The sequence below is a fragment of the Paroedura picta genome, chromosome 12 (genome assembly GCF_049243985.1).
Source record: "Paroedura picta isolate Pp20150507F chromosome 12, Ppicta_v3.0, whole genome shotgun sequence".
In the NCBI taxonomy this organism is placed as follows: domain Eukaryota; kingdom Metazoa; phylum Chordata; class Lepidosauria; order Squamata; family Gekkonidae; genus Paroedura; species Paroedura picta.
Genome location: NC_135380.1, coordinates 25,105,736 through 25,130,388, shown reverse-complemented (window position 1 = coordinate 25,130,388; position 24,653 = coordinate 25,105,736). Strand labels below are relative to the sequence as shown.

The 24,653-nt window shown below is 45.0% G+C and overlaps 1 protein-coding gene across 14 annotated transcripts in view; it reads left to right on the top strand.

Annotated features, from left to right (window-relative positions):
* AAK1 (AP2 associated kinase 1) overlaps nt 1-24,653 on the top strand; it is a 94,107-nt gene that overhangs the window by 29,387 nt on the left and 40,067 nt on the right. For all 14 annotated transcript variants that reach the window (XM_077306175.1, XM_077306176.1, XM_077306177.1 and 11 more), the window contains exons 3-13: nt 5,135-5,253; nt 5,810-5,918; nt 6,611-6,753; nt 8,122-8,243; nt 9,223-9,304; nt 11,608-11,740; nt 13,944-14,047; nt 14,727-14,806; nt 17,984-18,138; nt 19,596-19,891; nt 21,637-21,903. In XM_077306175.1, coding sequence (XP_077162290.1) covers nt 5,135-5,253; nt 5,810-5,918; nt 6,611-6,753; nt 8,122-8,243; nt 9,223-9,304; nt 11,608-11,740; nt 13,944-14,047; nt 14,727-14,806; nt 17,984-18,138; nt 19,596-19,891; nt 21,637-21,903 — 1,610 coding nt within the window. The remainder of the gene's footprint in view (nt 1-5,134; nt 5,254-5,809; nt 5,919-6,610; nt 6,754-8,121; nt 8,244-9,222; nt 9,305-11,607; nt 11,741-13,943; nt 14,048-14,726; nt 14,807-17,983; nt 18,139-19,595; nt 19,892-21,636; nt 21,904-24,653) is intronic.

Genomic DNA, 24,653 nt, shown 5'->3' with positions numbered 1-24,653 from the left:
ACTTGTTGTAAGTTTTATTGTTATTTTAATGCCATTAAAAGTTTTTATATAGTTTCTTTGACAGAGTGGGGATTTGAACCCGGGTCTCCCCGAGCTTAGCCCAACACCCCTGCCAGTGTACCATGCTACTTTTCCTTTGACTGTTGCTATCCATGCCATTCCTTTCTGCTTCAGTTTTCACCCCAGTATGTTGTATCTGATCAACTCATCCTACCCTTCCTTGGAAACAAACTACTGGAAAAGGTTTGGTTTCTTCTGATACTCTAATTGAAGAGGTTTATTGGGACTAGATGGCCTTGGCAGGCTTCCAGATAATTTATATTTGTCTGAATAAAAATTTTTCTAATGACTTTCTGCCTGGAGAATGTTTTGAAGTTGGCAGTTCTCTTCCTCAAACAAATGAATATTGATTCTCCAGCAGAGAAGGGCAGAGGCATGTTTTATTTGTATGATTTTAAAACGGAAGCCCTAGATTTAGAAACCTTATATAGGAATATATGAGACTGTCTTTAAAAAAGCCAGACCATGAGTCCTCCTTGCTTGCTACCGTTTGTTCTTATTGGCAGCGGCTTTTCAGGGTCTCAGGCTCAGAAAGGTCTTTCTGAGACCTGCTACTCAAGATACTTTAGACAGAGCCAGACTAAATGTTCCAGTGGCAGAATAGTATTTGTGCCACATAATATATTTCTGGTAAGGGCTTGGAGGAGGATCTGGTTTCGTGGCTAGCACTTAATAGAAGAAGAAGAGTTGGTTCTTATATGCCGCTTTTCCCTACCCGAAGGAGGCTCAAAGCGGCTTACAGTCGCCTTCCCTTTCCTCTCCCCACAACAGACACCCTGTGGGGTGGGTGAGGCTGAGAGAGCGTTGATATCACTGCCCAGTCAGAACAGTTTTATCAGTGCTGTGGTGAGCCCAAGGTCACCCAGCTGGCTGCATGTGGGGGAGCGCAGAATCGAACCTTGCATGCCAGATTAGAAGTCCACACTCCTAACCACTACACCAAACTGGCTCTCAATACCCACTCAGGGCGGCTGTCATGCCCCTGAGTGCCTCCTCCTCCAACTGGCTTGCCTGTCTGTCCAGCAGGCAGCCAGTTGCCTTCCGTTCCCCCACCCCTGACCACCCCCTCTGCCTTCCACTGCCCTCCGAGGATTGGAGGCTGCAGATCTGTGTTGAATGAAACCTGGTGAATTCTCTAACAACTTCCTACAGCCTTTCCAAGTCCTGTAGGGAGGGGGAGGTCATCTGCAGAGTTCTTCCACCCATCCCCAATCTAGTACCTGTGGTATTCCTGAATGCAATGGGCTTGGCCCCTAGTTTATAAATGAAGTAAATAAAAATACAATTATGATAATAAATGAAATGCACCCTACAGCCCACTGACCTCTAAGAAATGTTGCTCCTGGGGGCCCTGAGGAATGTCATGAGGGTGCTTCAGCAGGAAATCTGTGGAAATCGCTAGTTTAGCCTGGATCCAACCCTTATTTAGAGACAATCGGGATTGAACTAGAGACCTTTTGTTCACAAGTATTTGTATATTGCTTAGTCATAGCTACTTCCCCCCCACACCCCCAAAATGCCAGACAATCTGCTATGCTGAAGGGAGCTCTGTATGCTGAAAAATGAGGCTCTGGATATATTTAATTGCACGCAATTTGTAAAGACCGAGATGGAGGATAGGGGGAACTCCAAAATAATGAGTGTTGCAGTGGGCATTTAGTTGGGCTGGTATAGAAATATTTGTTTGCTTTTCCTTTAAGGGAAACACAAACCCAGAGGGTTATTCATCTGTGGTCAAACACATCAAGAAGCTCACCTGGTATTTTAGCTGATGTAAAATAAGTCAGAGTCCCTTGAGTGAGGTCTGGAAGTTGATAGAGCAACTCATTCTCTATAGATCACACCACAGCGTTCCAGCTATAGTCCCTTCTTTGTTGCAGTGTGGCATCTTTATGCCCTATGGGGCATCTGTATGCCCTGTAGATAGGTTTTGCTGTGGAACTGTGTGTACGAATGTGCGGGAGGGTTCATAAAGTATATCCCTTCCCTATTTGATTAGATGCTCTTGTCTGCCACCAGATATACCCCCCCCCCCTTTGCGGTGAATGGCTTTACATCATTGGAACAGATGCTGCTTGGATGTGGATATATATCCCTCCGCTCTAAAAAAGCTGTATTTTGGGGATTTTTCTTTTGCATCATCTTATATATTGGGAATATGCATACAAATGTAATAGTAGCTGGCCACATCCTTTCCCAATTACCTTTGCAGCACACTTCTTTCCTTCTTCCCATATTGTGGCAGTCATCTCTCTCCCATCCCTTTTCCTTAAGCGTCTTGGTTTCTCAGCATACAAATAAGTCTACAATGAAATGTACGGATTAGCATGACAGGTGCTGCGGTTACATATGCATGACATTTCCCATTATGAAGGAGCATCTGGGAAATGGGTTTCCCCCCCTGGTGAATGGCTTCCGGTTTCCCTTTGGGAAACAGAAGGTCTCTCTCCTACCTGTACTAGTAAAACCCCTGGAGAGGAGGAAGCGAGCAGATCTTCAGTGATGTGGATCTGATGCAAGAATTTCTCATTTAAATGCATAAGCCACAATAGAGGAAAAGACCTTTCTTTAGAAAACCTGGGCTCCAGATTTCTAGGTCTTCACAGGGTCTGTCAGCTGTTGCTTGGCACTCAATACAAATGGTGCCAGTATCCCGAGTGATAGGTCTGTTGTATGCCTGCATCATACTCACCACTGATTAGATGTAATAGATGTAAACTGCTCATACTTCTCTGGGGTGCTGTGTTCTGTTTTGCTAACGGCCGTCTCGGAAATGGGTACAGTGGGATGATGCGTCTCTTGGGGCGAGGCTGAGAAAAGTTTTGGGTTGAGAACATCTTGGTACGCGCTCCTTGCCACGGCACGACTGCAATTTCACTCTGGAGAAGGCAAGAAGTGCTGCCAGAAAGCGTGGTGCCACTGCCCATGGTCCCTTTTTACCAGGTATATCCACCTTCCAGCATTGTAGGACCTTCTGGAGCTACCCGTGACGGCCAGAGTTACACTGCTGCTTTGCCCTATGGAGTTAACTTCAGGGGAAATAGTGGAATCCCAGGATTCTTTAAAAGCAGGAAAACAGTGCAAGGAAGAAACTGTGCCCCAATCCAGATCAGAGCCCCCATGTGATGGAAAATTACATCTTAAAAAAATCACTGGGAATTCCAAACCTGGAACTACCAGGAGAGACATATTTTGGCCCTAAGTATGTAAGGGATGACAGCTGATATAAAAATGCTTTAATAAAAGCACCGTGATTCTTCACCAAGGAAAGAAAACTTTAAACATTATACTTGATTGTGTTGCATGTGGAACATCATTACTGTAGTTTTCTAGATGGCGCATCCAGCTAACGACTATGTGATTATGCAGGGGGAACATGGAGCTGGGCACACTTCCTGTGGCCTGACTGTAAAGATTTTGGTTCAGATTGAAATCCAGATTCCATGAAGTTGTCTAAAACTTGGTTCCCAGCTATTATTGTTCAGCAAACTCATGGGGATTATTTGTGGCAGGCCAAGCTGTCCTTTCCTTTCACTTCTTCCTCTTGCCTCTCCATCTTCTAATCCTTCTGTGATGCCAGTCACTGTTACTTCTGCTGCAGATTATGTGAAGCAGAGACTGAGAAATAAGGGCTACTTATGTTGAAATATGCAAGAACTGTGGTGTGCATGACTGAACCGCATCATTGGAAGGGATGTATAATTGGCATATCTAGTTAGGAACTTATTGGTATTTTTCAAATAATCTCCTGGCTTAATTGGAGACACCCTGCTCGTTTGAGCACATTTCCTCCCTGATTGCCTCCTGATGAAGCACAACAGTTAGACAGTTAGGCGACTTTCCTCTCTTTACTTACCAAGCTATTTCACTGCTTAATAAAACTATTTGATTCTTTAAGCAGCTAGTGCTGTACTCTCCTTTGCATATTTAAACTTTGTCAACACTTAAGTGAGGCCCTTGCTGAGTCTCCCTTGTCCAAGCTCCTTATCCTGCCTTGATGGGCACCTTCCTCCCAGGTGGTTGTATATTAATATAACTTCACTTTCCACAATAACAGTGATGGCCACCTGATTTTATATGGAAGGCGTTATCCTCATTTATATTCCACGTTCCTCTGCATAATGCTGAATTAATGAGCCAACAGAACATGATGTGACACAGTAACGATCTTGCATAATTGCTTGTTACTATCAATATGTTCTTGGCTTTAATTCTTCTGATTATGACAAAAATATTTAAGAAACAAACTTTTAACACAGCCCTGGGGGGAAAATGACAATACTTGTATGTGGTGGCTGCTGATCAATATGGAGGAAGGAGGAGTGTGTGGACGAAGGAGATGATAAACAGAAGATTTGGCTACTTCCTTACAAACGACTGTCCATTTGCTTCTGGGCACAATTCTTACCTTTAAGGCTCTTAAATGCCTTGGGGCCAAGGTACTTGAAGGACCACGTCCTCCTGTATCCTCCAGCCTATAGTTTAAGATGTGCCTCGCAAGCCCTGCTCTTTTGTTGTTGTTATTATTAGTAGTAGTATATTTATACTAGGGACCAAGCCCATTGCATTGAGCTGGCGCTAGATTGGAGGGTGGGGTAGAAGAACTCTGTGGGTGGCCTCCTCCTACCCCCTAGGACCTGGAAAGGCTGCAGGTCGGAGGCCCCCGGGCAGGGAACTCACTGGCAGGAGCAGCTCTCCGCAACAGGGATCTACTGCCTCTGAGCCTTGGAGGGAAGTGGAAGGAGGAGGGGGGTGGTCAGGGGTGGGGGACGGAAGGCAATTGGCTGGCCGCTGGGCAAACAGGCAACCTGGTTGGAGAAGGAGGCACTCTGTCTGGCTGTAACAAACACATCATAGTAGCTCAAAATAAAATTCTCTTAATACTCCCATTATACTTCGGAGTTTTTGTTTTTATAGATGCCAGCTGGAAATTTAAGCACTGCCTTTGGTGACCCATGGATGCAGGGACTCATGGGTGTTGGTCTATCTGGCTTCACCTGCAAAAAACACATTGTGTGCCTTCAGATCATTCTCTGCATTAGTGACTGAAGTTATCCATGTCTCATGTCTGCAGGTGGGTTTGCTATTGTGTTCCTGGTGAGGACCAGCAATGGGATGAAGTGCGCCCTCAAAAGGATGTATGTCAACAATGAATACGACCTGCAAGTCTGCAAGCGGGAAATTCAGATCATGGTAAGTCAGTGCTGAATCCCCAAGTTCTCATATCATGCGTGGACTGAAAAGCTAGGTCTGCATGCTGGATAAGTGAAGCTACCTTTATTACTTTTGGCCTGCTTAATTTAGTGTTTTTTCCTCTGACTGCTGGCAGTTCTCCAGGATCTCTGGCAAAAGAAGGGTCTGCAATTGTCAGAAATTTCTTCTGGAGGTTAAGCCAAAAATTGTTTTCAATTAATTTCATCCCATTGGTTCTGGTCTGACCCTCTGGGGCAACAGAAAACAACTCTGCTTCTCCCTCTATTTGACTTGTAGTTGGGGGGGGGGGGCAAGAAATTAAAGAATAAATAAAGAAAAGAAAGATGACAATGGAGTGAATTGGACATGAAAGCAACTGGGTATATAAGCAGAGCTGGGAAGGGCATGAAAGGATAACAAAATATTTTTGTTCAGGAATTGCAATTCTTCTTGAAGTCTCCTGTCTTGGATGTAGAGTCTCCTGGTTTCGTGGCTTGTAGTAAACAGTGCCCCTTTGCACTAAACATACATCTTTTTCTCTTATTTTTTCCCCCAGAGGGATCTTGCTGGACACAAGAACATTGTTGGATACATAGATTCCAGTATAAACTCTGTGAGCAGTGGGGATGTTTGGGAAGTTTTAATTCTAATGGATTTTTGCCGAGGTATGTAAAAGTTCAGCGTACCCATATGGTGAACTTGCACAGTAGGACTCCTGAGAGTCATTCATTCAAGTAGTTCAGATAAACAAAGGTGTTGGCTAGATTTATAGAATGCTGCTCAAAGGCATGTTCAGCATGTTTTGAGGAATGAAGCAGTGGTGGAGATCCAGCCTTTCTATGGGTTGTTTCCTAAGTTCCTTTTCCTAAGTCCTCCATCTAGGTGAGTGGCCAGATAGCTGTCTGGCTTGTTGCCAGAACCAGGGACCCTGAGCTTGTTAGTCAGAACAGCAGTGAACAAAGATACACGGTTTGACAGACATTAAGTCATCCCAACAAAAGTCCTGAGCCATTTTTAGAACCAACCTGCCTCTATGGCACAATGGTTTTTCTGAACAAATACATGAATAGGATAGAGGGGAGAACAAAGCATTTACACACCTCAGATTTCATTGATGATGTTGCCAGGGGATCTGATTGATGCATCTCCATGCAGCACATCTCCTCATGGTGACAGGGATTTCTTGGGAACAGCCTTACTCATTTTGCTGGAGCATTTATCCTCCTTTTACCAGGGTGGCCACAGTGGGGAAAGTGCTCATGTCCCCTTTGCAATCCATTTGCTTAATGGTACCTCTGAAGATACAATTTACGTGCTTGAGTACTGTTGATTGCCCTTTGGCTCTGTCCCTTTCCAGGAGGCCAGGTCGTGAACCTGATGAATCAGCACTTGCAGACGGGTTTTACAGAAAGTGAAGTTCTACAGATCTTCTGTGACACATGTGAATCTGTAGCCAGGCTGCACCAGTGCAAACTGCCCATAGTCCATAGGGATTTGAAGGTAAGTAATGGCTGTCTTCTAGAGAAATCTGGGGTGAGTGTATCTGGAGACCCTCCATATAATCTGTCGGGGGCACAATCTGCTGATTAGAATGAACAGGAGTCATTTGCTGTAGTGGGGCAAGGAGTTTGGTCCAACTCTTGCCAGGGTAGAGCTTTCATCATGGCTAGGATGAATATTTTTCCCTCTGAGTTGCTAGCCGGGAAGTATCAGAAGATTCCATTTCAGGAGAGGTTATCACAGAATCACAGAGTTGGAAGGGGCCATACAGGCCATCTAGTCCAACCGTCTGCTCAACACAGGATCAGCCCTTATGTTTATGTTATGTTTATACTCTGCAAATTTACCAGATTCAACCCAGCGCGTCATTCTTCTGCCAGCTTCGGGAGTTCCCTTGTGAAGAACGTCTTCTTCTTTTATTGCATTCTAAGGGATTTGTCAATGGGGAAAGTGCATTCTACGGTTGCAGAATTTTTGTTGGAAGTTTAAAAAGTTAGAATTAAGCCCTTTTAGTGCATTTTACTGGAATTGTTTTGTTATATATATATCTCCAGCTGTTTGACTTTTTCTCACCTATACGTTGTAATGCTATGGAATGCCAATAAAGGTAATGCATTGAATTGAATTGGAGTTCAGATTACTATGGAATCACAGGAAGGAGCAAAAGTTCTAGCACTGTAGGAAGGGAACCATTGCACTGTTGCTTAGTTTCCATTTATTTCAGTGAGGCTTGTTTAGGATAACTCCTCGGTGGATTGTGCCACATGTTACAAAGGAGATCCCATCTAGATTTCCTGCTCTGCACTGAAATGTTTTGCACTGAATCTGGATCAGGGAGTGCATGGGAAATTAACCACTTTTCCTTGGACAGGATTTTGAAGATCAGTTTATACAGCCCACAGAATAAATAGTAAAGGTTTTTTGTGGAGGGTATCATTTCAGGCTGAAGGCAAAAGTGTGGGGGGGGGGCTTCATTTCTGAATGTCCCCTCGTTATTCAGCATAAAACGTTCACTCTCTGCTATGCAGGTTTTGTGGGTAAATAAGGTCTCCCTTCCTCTTGTTTTAGACCAATTGCATCCAATTTCTGCCCTCAAAGTAATGGATATTCTCTAATCAAAATGAAATATTTTTAAATGATCAAAAATATTGTAAAAGTCAGGTTTCCAGTTTGGGATTATTTTAAAAGAAAACAAGGTGAGTAAGGGAGGCTCACTGATCGGCTTATATAAGTATACTCTGTGTTCTGTTGCATGTGCATACTGTGGGCCTAGAAACAATTCTGGAATGGATTTGGAATGTACAGTTAGCATAGCATAACAAAAATAGATAAACAAGTGTGACTGTGAATACTGCATTCTCTTCCTAGGTGGAAAACATCCTACTTCATGATCGTGGCCATTATGTGCTGTGTGATTTTGGAAGTGCCACCAACAAATTCCAGAACCCTCAGCTTGAAGGAGTAAACGCGGTGGAAGAAGAGATAAAAAAGTAAGCAAGTGTGTGTGTGTTGTGATGTGTGCCCTGACGTACACTGTCCTGTCTCTTGTCTTGTTGCTCAGATATTGATTTCTCCAGTGCTATTAGTAGAGAAGAGTTATTGACATTTTATATCACAGTTGGTATTGTGACAACCTTTAGTACACAGGCAAGGAGTCTTCCTGCTGTCCATCTGCAGCCTGAGGCAGCAAAGGGCCCAGTTGTGGGTCACCGGGATTCTTGGGGCCCAAGTCTGTTTCTCCTTGATATTCACTTGTTTGCTGAACATTTGGACACTTTACTGTGTGCTTGGAACATATAGACCAGCAGTTGCTGGCAGGGGCTCATGGGAATTGTAGTCCATGAACATCTGGAGGACCACAGGTTGACTACCCCTGATATAGACTATATCACTGGATGTTCCATCACTTGACTCATCTCAAGAGTTTTCAAAGGGGGCCTGTCAGCATTACAGCGTTAAACTCGTTTATTGCTGATTTCCTCTTCATGCATGGGGCATCCTGAGAGCTATAGCTCTAGAAGGAGATGGCTAGACCTCTCCGACAGACTTCTCAGCATCGCCCCCCACCCCCACTGCAATTCCCAGATTCCTCTGGGAGAAGCCATGGCAGTTAAAATGGTATCTAATATAGTTTGGTTTTTACACAGCCACCTGTGACCTCTGTAATGGGGGGGGGGGGGTGTCACATAATTTGGTTTAATATGCAGCCTTTGGTACAGGCAGAAAAGAACAGATCCCTCCGCCCTGGTTGGTCACTATGTGTGTAGTTACTTAAATCAGTAATATTCCAGAATTACAGTTCTTGACTACTGATGTAAATCTTTTTGGACAATATCATCTGGATGTCAATTACTTCCCAATGTGCCAACCACATCAAAATTCATATTTTGTGGGGGAAAGACCTATGCAGTTGCTTACCATTTATCTAATTCCATTATGCCTAAGACTATGCATTTGATTTTGATATAGGTACACCACACTATCCTACAGAGCACCTGAAATGGTCAACCTTTACAGTGGCAAGTTGATTACTACAAAAGCAGATATATGGGTACGTAGGAAGTTTGCTGAAATTGCTTGGGCGTTTGTGGCCTGCTGTCTGTGTGATAGAAATTAAATTGGCCAAGTCTGTCTCTCTCCCTTTTCTCTCTCTCTCACGCTCTCAAGCCAGCAAGCCTCCTCCTGTTCTCTCTGATGCGTGACCAAAGAAAATCCATTTCTACATTCCCTCTCTGTTTGCTTGTTGTAAGGTTCCTTAAGGGCTTTTATAGGAAATGTGGCATACAAACATTCTTAACACATCAGAGTTTCTAAATAATTTTACTGGAGCTAAACTCAAAAGGTCTTTTAAAAATGTAGTGTATTTCTTTGATTAGTGGTCCAATCTGTTGAAGAACCTAAAAAAAGTCATTTCCTATGACATGGCCATGAGTCAAGCTAAAAGGAACTTGGCCTGGTCCCTCTGAACTACTCTGTTTCCCAGGGGAAGAGTGAGTGATGAGTACAGATACATTTTAATTAGGTAATCAAGGGCCAATCTCCCACCTACCACCCAGCTTCTTTGCACACAGTTTCCTGTTTGCATTGGAGAATTAAGTGACCTTGTTCTTACCTGTACATTTATTTTTGTCCTGCCGTCAAAAGAGCTCTAGGAAGCATCTGTTCCTTGTAGTATATGAGCTGCTTATCCTGGGTCCGATTTCATTGCTAATGTCTACAACAAAGGGTTGTATTATTTCAGTGGCCCACTAGGCAACATGAGGTGACCTTTTTGGTGGGTGCTCCCCAACAGTGGAACTTCCTTCTTCTCCATCTCCTGCAAGCCTAGATTGCTTTCTCAGTGTTGTGTAGGCTAACTTTCCATTTTTGGAATTTTCCATTTTGTGGCTGGGATGTATATTTAGTACTATATTTTATTAATGCATTTGTATAGATGTGCTTGCCTTTTAATATTTTATAAGCAATATATAAATGTCTTTATATGTTGCAGTTTTTCTTTTTTATCATGGGGGTGGGGAGGGCTCCTTGCCCCAAGTACTTGTGACTAGTACAGTATTGTAAATCAAGATGAACATTTGCGGATTGTTCCGAAGGGCAAATTCTTGTGTTCCAGTTCAAGGAGAAGGCTAAGCTCAATATAAGCATTGGCCCTAGGTGCTCACCTTTCAGGCAGGGCCCTGATCTCTTCAGGGAGCTCGTTTCACAAGATGGGGGCCAGGACGGAAAAAGCTCTGGCTCTCGTTGAGGACCAACGTGCTTGTTTGGGGCCAGGGATCACCAGCCAGTTGGCGGTGGTGGAGCGTAATGCTCTTTTGGGGGTATTGGTAGAGAGACGATCTCTTAGGTACACTGCGCCCAGATTGCATATGGCCTTGAAGGTAAGAACCAAAACCTTAAGCCTGATCCGGAATTCAATTGGGAGCCACTTGTGTTATTGAAGTATATGAGATCTCTACGGTTGTATTGGTGAGAATCCTGGCTGCTGCGTTCTGCACCAATTGCAGTATCCAGGTCAAGGATAAGGGTAGGCCTGCGTAGAGCAAGTTACAGAACTCCGGTCTAGAGGTGACTATTGTGTGGATCACTGTGGCTAGGTGTTCTAGTGCCAAGTAGGGTGTTAGTAGCTTGGCTTGGCGTAGGTGGTAGAAGGCCAGCCGTGCTACTCTTGTGACCTGTGAGAGGGAGGCATCGAGGATCACCCCCCGGTTTCTGGAAGAGTGGGCTACTTTTAGACACACTCCATCCAGGTTTGGTAGGTGCGCTTCCTCGCTTGGTACCTTCTTGCCCAGCCACAGGACCTCCGTCTTTGAAGGGTTGAGCTTCAGACGACTCTGCTTGAGCCACAACAGGTTGGACCCAAAGGTGATCTTCTGCTGTTCCATGCTTTGTATGAGAGTATAGTGGGAGGGAAAGGGATAATTAATTCCCAAGATGTTTATGCAGTCTTTGAGCTAAAAGAGTCAGGCCTAAGTTATACAGCTCTGGGGTCTGGAAAGTTAGTAGAAGAGTTGTTTTCTATGTCCACTTTTCTCTACCTTAAGGAATTTCAAAGCAGCTTACAATCGCCTTCCTTTCCTCCTCCCACAAGCAACTTGTGAAGCAGGTGGGACTGAGAGTTCTGAGAGAACTGTGACTGGCCCAAGGTCACTCAGCAGGTTTCATGTGGAGGAGTGCAGAACCAGTGATCTATAGATTCAGTACCAAGTAGATCATGTTGCTGAGACAAGTAAGCTTTCAGTTGTAGAAAACATAAGACAGCCTGGTGCTTGATAGTGGCTGATCCATGCATGACAGTGGAGGCTTCCTTTGTCTGTGGCTGTAAAACTCTATAAAGATGCCCTGATCTTTTTTCAGGCTCTGGGCTGCTTGCTGTACAAACTCTGCTATTTCACTTTACCGTTTGGAGAGAGCCAGGTGGCTATTTGTGATGGGAACTTCACCATTCCTGACAACTCTCGCTACTCCCAAGACATGCACTGCCTCATAAGTAAGTATATGTCATGGAAGGGGGCAGGAATCTGCACAATTTGGAGAAAGAGATGTGGGTCTGTGTCAGTAAAGGTCAGGATGAGCCAGGATTGGATTCCACTAAGGCAGCCACAGAGGTCAGCAGACTAAAACAGCAGAATCAAGCAGTGTAGTTGCAGAAAGAACAGAGGCCAGGTCCAACACAGCAACAATACTTCCTGAGTGCTGGAGACCAGGGGAGTAGCTGTAGGCTGTAAGGCAAAATGTAGGAGCTGTAGGCAGAAGAAGAGTTAGTTTTTATATGCCACTTTTCTCCGCCAGGAATCTCAAAGTGGTTTACAATTGCCTTCTCTTTCCTCTCCCCACAACAGAATCCCTGTGAGGTAGGTGAGGTTGAGAGCTCTGATAGGACTGCTTGATCAGAACAGCTTTATCAGTGCTGTGGCGAGCCCAAGGCCACCCAGCTGGCTGCATGTGGGGAAGCAGGGAATCAAACCTGGCTCACTAGATTAGAAGCCAGTGCTCTTAACCACTACACCAAGCTGGCTCTCAGGCAGGGGAATTCAATCTACAGTAGCAATAGGTCAAAGAAACAGGCAGAGTAGAACTATTCCACAACCTACAAGCTATTGGGAGCCTCAGCTTTCCTCTGATTGGTCCCCCCCCCCCTCACATGCTTCTGCTGGGCAACTTTGGCTGCAGTTTTTGGTGTGGCCACTTGCAGGAAGGCACTGCTGCTCACTCCTGGCTCTGATTGGTCAGTTTGTTTGTGCTGCACTCCTGATTCCCAGTGTGCATGCTGAATACATGACTTCTACAAGCACTGCTGCCTGGTCCTGCTGTCTGATGGGAAATTCTCCAAAGGTTCGTTCAGGAATATGATGGGATGCTCAGATACCCACCTTGTGTCTCACGTTGGCCTCTATCTTGCTCGTTACCTTAAACATAGCTGGGTGTTGACTTCCCACCAGAGGCTACATCTATCAGCCACCCGCCTTTCGAGGCTGAAGTCGGGGATGTCCACTGAGAAATGATAGTGGCAATTTGGGGGTAGGCTTCATGAGTCCCTCGGCAACATAGAGATGTAGAAATTTGGGTTCCATGTGTAATACCTTTCAGGTTTCTTGTGAGGAGGTAGCCTAGCAATGAATTGCTAAGGCAGGTTCAAACATATTTATAATGATGATATAAATATATATATATGTGGAGGGGGAGGAAGAGTAAATGAATCAAAATTGGCTCTGATTGAAGCAGAGATGGTGTCTGGAATCTGTGAAAGCCTTCCTGAGCCCCTGGGGGCAGGGCAGGGGCTCAGGAAGGCTTTCACAGATTCCAGACACCATCTCTGGGGGCAGGGCAGGGTATAAGTCTAAACGTAAATAAAAGTAAAGGGGGAAATGGTGGCAGTATGATTGACGAGCTGCTTCTCTGATTTATTCTGCCCTGCACCCCAGGATTCCCAGTCCAGGTACTCCCTTGATATTCTTAGAACTGACTTTGAAGACATGTGAACCTCCATAACTGTGTGCTTTTCTTCTATGCAAGTCTGCCTGCTTATGTATTGATCTCAAAGGGCCTCGAATCCATATGAAAAGACTTGTGGCTCAATGAATGGAAATACAAAGCTAGGCTAATCACAACCAGAAGATTCACTACAGTGAATGAGTTGTGCAGTGTCAGATGCATTTCTCTTGGCAGGGTTGGTCTGACTCTAAGTGCCCTGGGATCTCTGAAGTTCTCCATATGGGCTTTTACAAGGAAACATTGAATCTTACAAGGAAGAGCTAAAAGAAAAAAACCCTGATGGTTACTTCCATCATAGGTCCTGATGGGCAGCTAACTTTTAACAGGGACCATCTTTCAATTGGGGCAGGGCTAGCTGTCCTTGAATAGAGGTTCCATCAACTAACATGTGTCTCCCTATCCAGTCCCAACCAGTTGGGTAAAAAGAAGGCTTGTCTCTGACAAGAGCCACTGCTATTGAAGCTGCAGTCACTTGTCTGCATCTCTGTGGGTAGCTGAATTATATGTCAAAGCAGAGGATCCTGGTTTTTGGAACAATACTGGAGGCTGATTGGCACACCTCTGAGAGATGGAGTACATTCATGGGCCCTCCTGTTGCTAATCTGTATGCTTCTTGATTTTGAAATTTTTGAAGATTCCTGACTCAGTTCTTCCAGACATTCCACAACTGAAAGTCTAACATGTTCTCCATTTCTTAGGGTATATGCTGGAACCAGACCCTGACAAGAGACCAGACATTTACCAGGTTTCCTATTTTGCATTCAAGCTAGCTAAGAGGGAATGCCCAATCCAGAATGTACAGGTGCGTGAGGACAGAACCCCAGAGGTTGAAGGGAGGTAACCCTATAACAATGGGGAACATTTCTTGCTTTCTTCTGATTTTCTTCCATAATTTGTAGGCTCTCTTCCTTAAATGAAGTGGCAAAGCAGAGTTATGTATTAACTTCCCTATGTATTGGCCCTGACACTGCTGGTATCTCTGTGTCTTTTTTCCCACCAAACAATTTCTTATAGCACTAGGTAACAAACAATGGTGTTTCTGGATGAGAAATGTTGGCTGGGATTGTGATGCCTAAATGACTTGTACCATCACCGCTTCTCCCCTCCTGCCTACGTGGTCATTAACAGTCCATCTTAAGCAGATTTATATCCTTCTGAGTCCACTGAAGCCAAGCGGTTTACATTTTGCATAATATCTTGGGCCCCCTGTATGCGGATGCCCCCCCCCCCCGGCTCGAAACCAGAAACTGAGATGCTCTGGGCTTGCCACACAGTGGGTGGGATTGTTTTATTGTATTTTAACTGTTTTATAAATTGAAAAATAAATAAATAAAAATAGTGAGGCTACTGAGAGGGACAGCTGTTGTTTTTTGGGCCTGGCCTGCTCTCCTTGGCTATCGACAGGCCTCTGTAACTTTGCCCCGTGTGCGTGAATGAACAGTAAGCATAAATAAAGCGAATGCTTACTTTGCCGCTTGCAGAACTCCCCAATCCCTGCCAAGCTTCCTGAGCCAGTGAAAGCAAGTGAAGCTGCTGCTAAGAAGACCCAGCCAAAAGCCAGGTAAGAGCACCTGTTGTTAAGCAGGACTGCTTTGACTCTGACCAGCAAAATCTAGCAAATATTAGCTGTGATGAAGAGCTTATCTTCTGGAGACCTAAGGCCAACTCATGTGGCAACCTTAGAACTTGATTTCAGAAATTTTGCAGGGGTTATAAGGCAGCAAATGCTTTCTAGGGCATAGTCTCCATCGTTCCTTTTGCCTTCTCTTCCTTCCTTTCTCCCTGACTTAAAAGCTGGTGTGCTGTAGTGCAGGGATCCTCAACCTGTGGTCCTCCAGTTGTTCATGGACTACAATTCCCATGAACATCTGGAGGACCACAGGTTGAGGATCCCTGTGGGTGGATTGGTAGACCAAAATCCGGCAGACCCTAGGTTCAAAACCCCACTCAGCCATGTAAGCTTGCTGGTGGCACATTGTCTGACAGTACACTCTTAGCCTTACTGACCACACAAGGTGGTGCTGCAAAGATAAAATGATCAATCTCACAGGAGATAACAGAGTAATGTTTATTGGCTTGCAGAATTTTCAAGACAGCATTAGATAATAAACACACTTAATACAAAAAATGAAATGGCAACATGATATTAAGAATGTAGAAATGGCAATATTAAAATATTTTCTGGAAAACATATGTAAAAGATACAAGGCAGATTTTGTAGCTGAGAATAAAGTATATGACTGGTTCATTAGAGTAATACCAAGTAGATGGAAAGACACAGATGCTATACTTTTTGTTTGTAACTGTACATCTCTCTCTGCTCAAATAACTTCCCCCAGTTTTCTTGTTTGGAAATATTCCTGGGACTCCAGATCTCCCTCTTCTTCCTCAGTCAATTCGGGGCAAAGCTTCAAGTCCCCTTGCCCCTTCCCTTCTTTGCAAGGCTGTAGAGATAATGATCTTTTGTTTGGAACTAAACCTCTGGCCCTGTCACTGGAACCAGACTCCATCCCCAAAATAGTCCGAACTACGTCGCTGCAGTCATTGTTCCCGTCTGCCGTGACATAGCTCTTACCTTTACTTTGGATCACCTTTTTGGATATTTGCTGTCTAGAGATTGGCAATGCAGCCCAAGCAAAGTTGTACCTTTCTACACCTTGACTGGAATAGGTTTGGAGGGATAGTGTTCTGCTTAAGATTGTATGGGTAGGGGACTTGTCAGTTCCCCATGGATAGGCAACTCTCCTCTATCCTCTTTGGCCTTGTGTGTCTCAAGTGGAACGTGTTGCACAGTGTCTGTTTATTGGTTTTTGGAATATTTAACTCAAGGTAAAGGTAAAGGTATCCCCTATGCAAGCACTGGGTCATGTCTGACCCTTTGGGTGACACCCTCTAGCGTTTTCATGGCAGACTCAATACAGGGTGGTTTGCCAGTGCCTTCCCCAGTCATTACCATTTACCCCCCAGCAAGCTGGGTACTCAACAGGCATTCTAATGCTGTAGTGGTTAAAGTGTTGCACTAGAACCTGGGAGAGCCATATTCATATCCCACTATGCCAAGAAAGCTTCACGTTTTCAGCCTAACTTACCTTACAGGACTGTTGTGAGGATAAAATGGAGAAGAGGAGAAATTATTATGAGCAGCTTTGGGTCCCCATTTAGGGGGGAAAGTGGAGGATAAATGAAGCAAACAGACTACCAGCCTCCATAAAACTTTTTTTTTCTATTCAGGCACTGTGTACTTTCATGCTTTCCCACCTAGCTTGTCCCCTGCAAATTTTTCCTGGGTTATCCTTGGGCTGCCATGGTCCAGGATGGACATGGCCTTCCATTTGATTCCAGTACTAGAGGAGCAGTCCAGCTGTTGACCTTTCTGTTCTAGTGTGGCTTGTCTTGTTTTCTTGGCTATAGAGTTTATTCAGTTATTTTATTTACATTTGGGTTTATATGACCACCCCTTCCAGTGTACTGGCTCAGGGCGGTTTACAGCAAGGTAAAACATCATATCCAAAAGCACAACAGTGAAAAGCACAAAACAGTTAAAACCATGAAGTGCATTTTGATTCTGTTACGCACTGGTACACTGGTATATGCATTTGCTTGCAAAACTATTTGTATTCTGGGAGTGGGGGGGGGGCTCTTGTTGGACACCTCAATGTTGTTCCGTCCTGTTCCTTCCAGTGCAGCCTCCTGACTCTGAAGTACATTCTCCACTCACAGCACATGTGTGGTCTTGACTGGGGAGGGGATTGCGGTTGGGGGGGGGGAGTGAATAGTGTTCAAACTTGGGTCCCCTCCTGGTTGCATAATTTTACAGTCGTACTCTGAGGAACAGCTTTCAGCCAGCCATTGAAGCAAAGTGCCTGAAGCGGGACCAGAATTGTGCTTTTTAATGACACCAGTGTAAACAGTTGTACTTCAGGCTGCCAGCTGTTGCAAAGCAAGTTTATTGTCCCTTCTTTGTCTGTTCCTTCTGCAAACGTATTTTAAAAGAGCAGATTTTAAATGGCCTCCAGTATTTGTTTGCATCGAGTTATTTTGACATATTCTTGCTCTCCTGGATTGGAAGGGGAAAGCCGGGAATGCTTGCTTTCCACCTTGATGGTATTCTGTTCCTGTTGGTGGTAGCATGTCTGGGGGCTTGAAATTACACTCTGCCCACACAGCATATGCATAACAGCTTGCCCAGTTGCCCTGAGTGTCTTTGATCCCACTTGTGTTCTCATGCCACTCCAGCCTCCAGATCTATGGCTGCCCACTGCCGCCCTCCCCAGAATCACCTTCTTGATGTCAATATTGCTGCTTCCTTCTCCCCCTCCCCCTTATTGGTGCCTCTCCTGCCTCCTGATTCCACTAGTACTGGTTAGTGACTCTTAGGGACTGAGCTGCCTACCTGGGATCCTGCCCTTAAAAATTCTAGGACCGCTGCAGCTGCAACTAATTATGCAAATCGGGAAAATGTGCACAGAGTTGCTTAAAATTACATGCTATATGTAACTGAAGCAGTTATTTCTGTATAATTTGGAGATTTGTGGGCATCTTTTGTGTATGGCTGTGGGTCCCCCTCCCCACTTACAGGGAAGAAAAGGTTTTGCTATTCAGGAAAATCATGAACCAACTTCTGGAAGGGAAGGGTTGAAAAATTTGAGCACATGGAAAATGGTTGGCAGTTGTGGAGAGAGAGTCCTAAAAGTTGCCTGTGTCTTTAAATCCTGTGGTTTGTTTCCCCTCTTTCCAGGCTGACAGATCCTATTCCTACAACAGAAACATCCATCACCCCACGCCAAAGACCCAAAGCTGGGCAGACACAACCTAATCCAGGCATTTTGCCCATCCAGCCTGCCCTGACTCCTAGGAAAAGGCCCACAGCTCAAGCCGCTGTCCAGCCACAAGGTGAGAACACTCAGCCATGAGGTGGGTTGGGAGGGACATGTTTGAGACCCTCATAGCAGAACACATAGCGAGCCAGTTAATTTCCTCCTTTGAACCATTCCATGGGTGAACTTTCAAGGGCTGTGGTAGAATTTCCTGATCTACAGGTTGTGTCACATACTGAAATAACTACTCATAAAAATAAAGCCCATGGGGATATCTGTGTGAGAGGCCTCTGGTCTTAAAATGGCCTGGGGCTTTTTATGGGGGCAGCTCCTGTGAGCTGGAGTCATTGGTGGGTTACTGGGGAGGAGGCAGGAGGCATGTTTGAAATGTTTTATTGCCAGAACTCACTGTACCTTATGCAAAAAACAAAACAAGACAAACTAGGTTGTATGACTTGTATAAAATTGTGGTACCCTTTTCACAACCAGTTTTGGGTTCTGCTACTCATGGGGAAGACCTGCTCCAGGGAGCAAAAACTCATGTTCAGCCACTACCTGGCTCTGGAGATCTTACCAGCCATTGTCCACAGCCTCTTGAGCATATATTTGCTGTCCATAAGGACTATAATGTGGCCCTTTTTGTTTACAAAAGAAGCCTGACGTATTTAGGGAGCCAAATTCTTCAGCCAGTACTACCTTGTGTGCTCCTGTGGGAAAGCTGTGCCCCGAGTTTAGTTTATAGGCTAGACTGCCCCTCAGGCCACAGCAGCTTACACTACCACAGCACGTAACAAGGGCAGAGGTGATGATGGGCAAGGATAGCCCTTTCTCTCCCAGCTGTCACACAGAGCTTGGCTTGTAACTGAACTGCGAGGTGGGGCTACAACAGCAGGCCTTGGTGCTGAGACAACTCTGGAACTGGCACCAATATAATGGAACATGCCCCTGTGCCTAAAGCTCTCTGCAAAGTTCAGTTGTATGTGTTGTTGTCTTGCTGAGAAGCCATGCAACCTCTTTGGAGTCTTGTCCAGAGCCTGATTTGGAGGCATGCCTCCTACTAATCTTTAGGCCACAGACCTGATTCGGAAGGCTCGTGTCTTTCTGACAGTCCCTTCTACGTCAACTATTGACTTGCTGGTTGCCCTTTATCGTTAGTAGTTGTATTACTCCTGTTTAAAGTGGCTTGTGTAGAACCTGCATTGAAAGCAAACAAAAATAAAAAAGTTTTACAAGGCCTGTGCCTGTCTGTTCCTTCCTGACCGAAGATAAAGCCTGCATGTCAGGCTTCAGTTAATCAGATCATTACATAACCCCCTCGATAGTTTCTATTGATTAGGCTGCAGTATACGGAAGAGTGAATATGATCATCCTCCCCCTGCCACGTTTCCTGTATTCCTTTTCCTTGCTAAATGAAGCATGCTCACGTTTTCAGTAGTCGTTCTGTGGGGAAATGCCTTTTTTAAAAAAGCATACTAGCGTAACTGGTGTACATGCATCTGACCTGAGTGCCGTGCTCTGCTCTCCACCCTGTAGCTGCCGTGCCAGCGTCTTTGGCTAGCAGTCAGCCCTCGCTCCCTGCAGGTCTCCCACAGCCGAAAGCTCTGCCTCAGCCGACTCAACCTCAGCCGAAGCAGCCGGCTCCCGTACAGCCGGCTGCTGCTGCCGCCTGCCAGCCGCAGGTCCCTTCTGCTCAGCCCCAAGCCACTCCTCAGCACCAGCTCTTCTTAAAACAGCAGCAGCTGCAGCAGCAGCAGCAGCCGCCCCCGCCACAGGCTACATTCTATCAGCACCCACCGGCAGCCCAGCAACCAGTACAAGCTCCAACACAGGTGAGGGTGTGGGTCACAATATGGGGTGTGGGAAGTTCAGCAAGGCGAGGCAGGACCTTTTATGGTCTTATGGTTCCCTGATTTTTGTATTGAAATGAAAGAGGAGAAGAGCTAATGTTTTGTATCCCTCTTTTTACTACCTGAAGGAGCCTCAGTGGCTTACAATCACCTTCTTTTTCTCTGCCCACACCAGAGACCCTGTGAGGTAGGTGGGGCTGAGAGAGCTTTGAGTGGCCCAAGGTCTCCCATCTGACTGCACATGGAGGAGAAACAGGAAATCAAACTCAGTTCTCCAGATCAGAGGCTGCCACTCTTAAACATTTCACGGAGTGGTTCTGTAGGCATGGCTGCTTACAGAATTTTAAAATATATTTTTTGAAACCAGAAGGAATCTGCTCACACAGATAGAAAGCAGTAAGCCATCCAAAAATTGCACCGCTGCCCTATGCGGAGTCAGTCTGTGTAGGACTGCAGAGTTGCATTATTTGAACTAATGGCAGTTGAAATATATACACATATTTGTACACAGGGCAGAGACATGTGCTATGGCAAGGCTAACATGTGATGATATTTTACGTCATAGCTTTATGGCAACAGTGGATGATGCCTGTATTTGTAGGGAAATATGCAGGTTTTGCCAGTTCCACAAATCAGAGAAACTTGATATACACACTCCAACCTGCACAGGATATATAGCCTTTGAAACCTCCAACAGTAGTGTTAATTCTGCAAATGCAGCAGAAAGCTGCATTTACAATTCCATCAACCAAGACATTCTCATTTACATCCATCACTGGCATGAGGGCTATGTCTCAAGGAGACTCACAACTTACCCATTGCCCAGCTGTTATTGTTTCACAGTGGGAGCCGCCTGCCAGTCACAAGCTCCAACTGGCCTAGCCCACTTTCCTGGGACATGAAGCAGGTGCCACTTTGGAAACATTGTTGCGAAGAGACATAGGTGCTTCCCAAGTCACTAAATGAGTGCCATTGCTTTATCTTGTGTTGACTGAAATGAACCTTCTCTATTCATTGGCTCAGCTGTTGAAGCTTTATAGAATATAAAGTGACTTCAAACAAAAATCTGGTGTTGATGCAGAGGGGTCTTTGGCCAGTCAGCAGCCCATCCTTTTGAGTTTCCAACAGCCCAAAGCTGTGTCTCGGCAGATTTAGTTCAAGCAGTAGGCTCCTGTGCAATTGGTCATTATCTGCCAGCCACCGGTAGCAGAGGAGGAGGGTGAGGTGTCTGGAGAACTACAGAAATGGTGTTTCTGATGTAGATGAATGGCAAATACATGAGCAAGTGAAATGGAGACAAAGAAGCGGTAAAGCAGGGGTAGTCAACCTGTGGTCCTCCAGATGTTCATGGACTACAGTTCCCATGAGCCCTGTCAGCAAACACTGGCAGGGGCTCATGGGAATTGTAGTCCATGAACATCTGGAGGACCACAGGTTGACTACCCCTGCTGTAAAGGATAGCATGAGTACCTGTAGACTTATGAAGGTCTCTATTTGCCCACATATGCTTAAAATAGCTATGTGGTGTTGTTGGGTATTTTTGGAATATTCTTAATAAAATAATAAAAAAAACAGAATGATAGCATGAAACAGTGTTCAAGTTGCTTTGAGATGGCTGCTGAATAAGGGGAAAAAAGAGAATTGTAGTTAGTAACATTTTAATATGCCAAAGCAAGGTTGCAACCAATCACAAAGCTGTGCTCCAGATGTTTGTAATGATATTGTAGGTGCAAGCGAAGCCACAGGCACCTCAGCAGCCAGTGAAACCACAATTCCCAGTGGGGCAGCAGGCAGTGGTCACAACAGCGCAGCAGCCGCCAGTGCAGAAATACATCCAGCAGCAGCAACAGCAGCAGCAGCTACTGACCCAGCAGGCCACCGTACAGCAGAAGACGGCTGTAGCCGCAGCATCCGTGCAGCAGAAGCAACCAACTCAGATCCTGCCACAGGCACAGCAGGCTGTGACACAGCCAGCCTCTACCCAGGATCAGCCGGTAAGGATCAACAAGCTGTTCGGTAATGCTGTGCCTTTAATGTGTTGACCTTGATCAGGAACCAGATTTTCTGGAAGGCCATTCCTTGGGGGAAAAAAAAGTGTGCAGGGCCTGTAGAACAGAGTTGTTCCGCCAGGCCTGTGGTTGAAGCCTGGGAAGCATCTGATTTCAGCTAGCCTCCCTGCCCTGATCCCTGTCTGGACTCCATCGAGGCGGGTCACAACAACTAACCCCATTAAAACTCCCATTAAAACATCAATCTACTAACATGACGGCTAAAAATCCCATCCCTCCCCCAAATTATCAAAGAGGAAAGGATAGGGGAGTAGCGTACACTCCAACTCCTATTTGAATGTTATTGTTTTTTATAAAGTTATTTTATATAATTAATTCAAAGCTAAGATTTTATATGTTGGAATGTGTCTCTGTTTTTTGTAACCCACTCTGACCTTTTGGGGAAAGGTGGGCTAAAAGTCTGAAAATTGTTCTTTCAACCATCTGTTGCCAGTAAATTCTGCTACCATTAGCTACTGCATCCTCCACATAGTTATAATATGTAGGGGAGATAATTGGAAGGGGGTAGCAAGGCTCCTGGGGCTAGATTTAGCTCTGTTGAATTTAGCTGTGGACCTTTACTTTATCATATTGATGAACTGGATGCGTTGAGGTTGAACTTTGGAATTGAAGCATACTGGCTCTCAGAAAGTTATTGCCTAACAGCCTTTTGGGGGTGGAAAGAATAGCAGTTCTAAGCTTGCAGCCAATAAGGGATGCTGGCTTGTAAAACCAGCATGTGTAGAGTAGTGGGTTTGACACCAAGGGCCTACATTCTTACTCTTGGAGTACAGCTACCTGTAGTGTGGATTGTGGTATTCTTGACAAGTCACTGTCTCTTAACCCTGTTGGGCAGGTAGATTGGAGTAGCTCTGCCATGCGTGTTGCTCCAAGCTCTTCTCAGTGTGCATAGCACTAAAGTGAGAACTTACCTGAGCTCCTTGAAGGAAGGCCTAGGGACAAATATGAATGGGAAGGCATCTACTAAGCATGGTCTCTTTTTAAGATGGTTGCACTGCCAGGGTCAATTCATATTCTTCAGCATGCAAGCCAGGCCTGGTAGTTCTTATATCATTTGCTCTGCATTCAGAGAAAAAGTATATTTAGGCTTCGTGAGTGTCCTTAGCTAAATCTGCCTACATGCTTTCACACTGAACCTTCGTAGAAACACTTAATGTCTGCTGCAAGGATTGGGTTTAGTACTGCAAGGGGGGTAAGTCTTGTAAACAAACTTCCCCAAAGGATGGAATATCTTCCTTATGAATGTCTTCCTTATGAGCAGGGTTAGCATAGCAAATCTGAGCGCTTTTACTTTCACTGCAAGCTCCCTAGAAACATATCTCTCCTTTTTAAGGGGTTTGTTGGAGAGAGACTGGAGAGCTTTGAATTCCTCTCTAACATTATTTCTGTCCATATTTTTATGGGGTATGCAGTTTTATTGTTGTAAGCCTCCTCGAGATGACTTAGTCAAGAGATGTGGGATAAAGGTAAAGGTAAAGGTATCCCCTGTGCAAGCACTGAGTCATGTCTGACCCTTGGGGTGACGCCCTCTAGCGTTTTCATGGCAGACTCAATACGGGGTGGTTTGCCAGTGCCTTCCCCAGTCATGACCGTTTACCCCCCAGCAAGCTGGGTACTCATTTTACCGACCTCGGAAGGATGGAAGGCTGAGTCAACCTTGAGCCGGCTGCTGGGATCGAACTCCCAACCTCATGAGCAAAGCTTTCAGGCGGCTGCCTTAACACTCTGCGCCACAAGAGGCTCTTGAGATGTGGGATATAAATTAATCAAATACATAAATAAAATCCAAAACCCTCCAGCTGGGCATGGCTTGATGTCCTTTTAAGTCTTACTCTCCATAAGAGGATTGCAATGTACTGTATTAGGTTTGTAACCAGCTAAGGAAGGAGTTTCTCATCTAGGGATGAAACAGGGATGCCATCAGGGTCAGCCATCTTTGCATGAGTCTTCATATCGGAATTATGTTGATTTTTATGGTTCTTTGGATTTGGATCTTGGACCTCTGATTCCTGTTGTCCACAACTCAGGATCCGGAGAAGCAAATTAGAGCAGCATTTGAAGGTTAAATCCTTGTTCAAGCAGACTTTTGCTTTTCAATGAATAATCCATTTTGCTACTATAATGTATGCATTCCTCCCAAACAAGTGCTCTTTACTTAAGGAGAATCAGGGTTTTCCCCACCCCAAGTGAAGCAGCTGCCTACAGTATAAAAGGGATGGAAATTTGCCAAGGATCCCCCATTACCATCACTGCCGATGGCTGCTAATGAAATTTCACGTCCGTCTCCCCTACACAAACGCAGACTGTATTACTATTCAAGTGTAATCATTCCCCTTTGTATCTTTTTAACTGAAGTACAGCTTCTCTAGCTTTTAAAAAAAGAACGAAAAAGGCACCCAGCAGCAGAAGAAATTATATGTATTCTAGTCAAGGCTATGCTTGCATCCAGCTCTCTTTGCCACATAGCTTCTCTTAATGCCAAAAAGCTTTGTGCATCAGTTGCCATCTGGTTTCAAAAATGTATCTAGAAGAGAGAGCCGCCAGGAGGAGGAAAAAATAAGTGAGGCTCCCTGTCCACCATCACCTCCTTTCCCACCTAAAGAAGGCAAATTTAAATCAGGAACCTACTTTTGCTGATCTCTGTTAATTCTCACAACCACATCCTGTGTTCTATG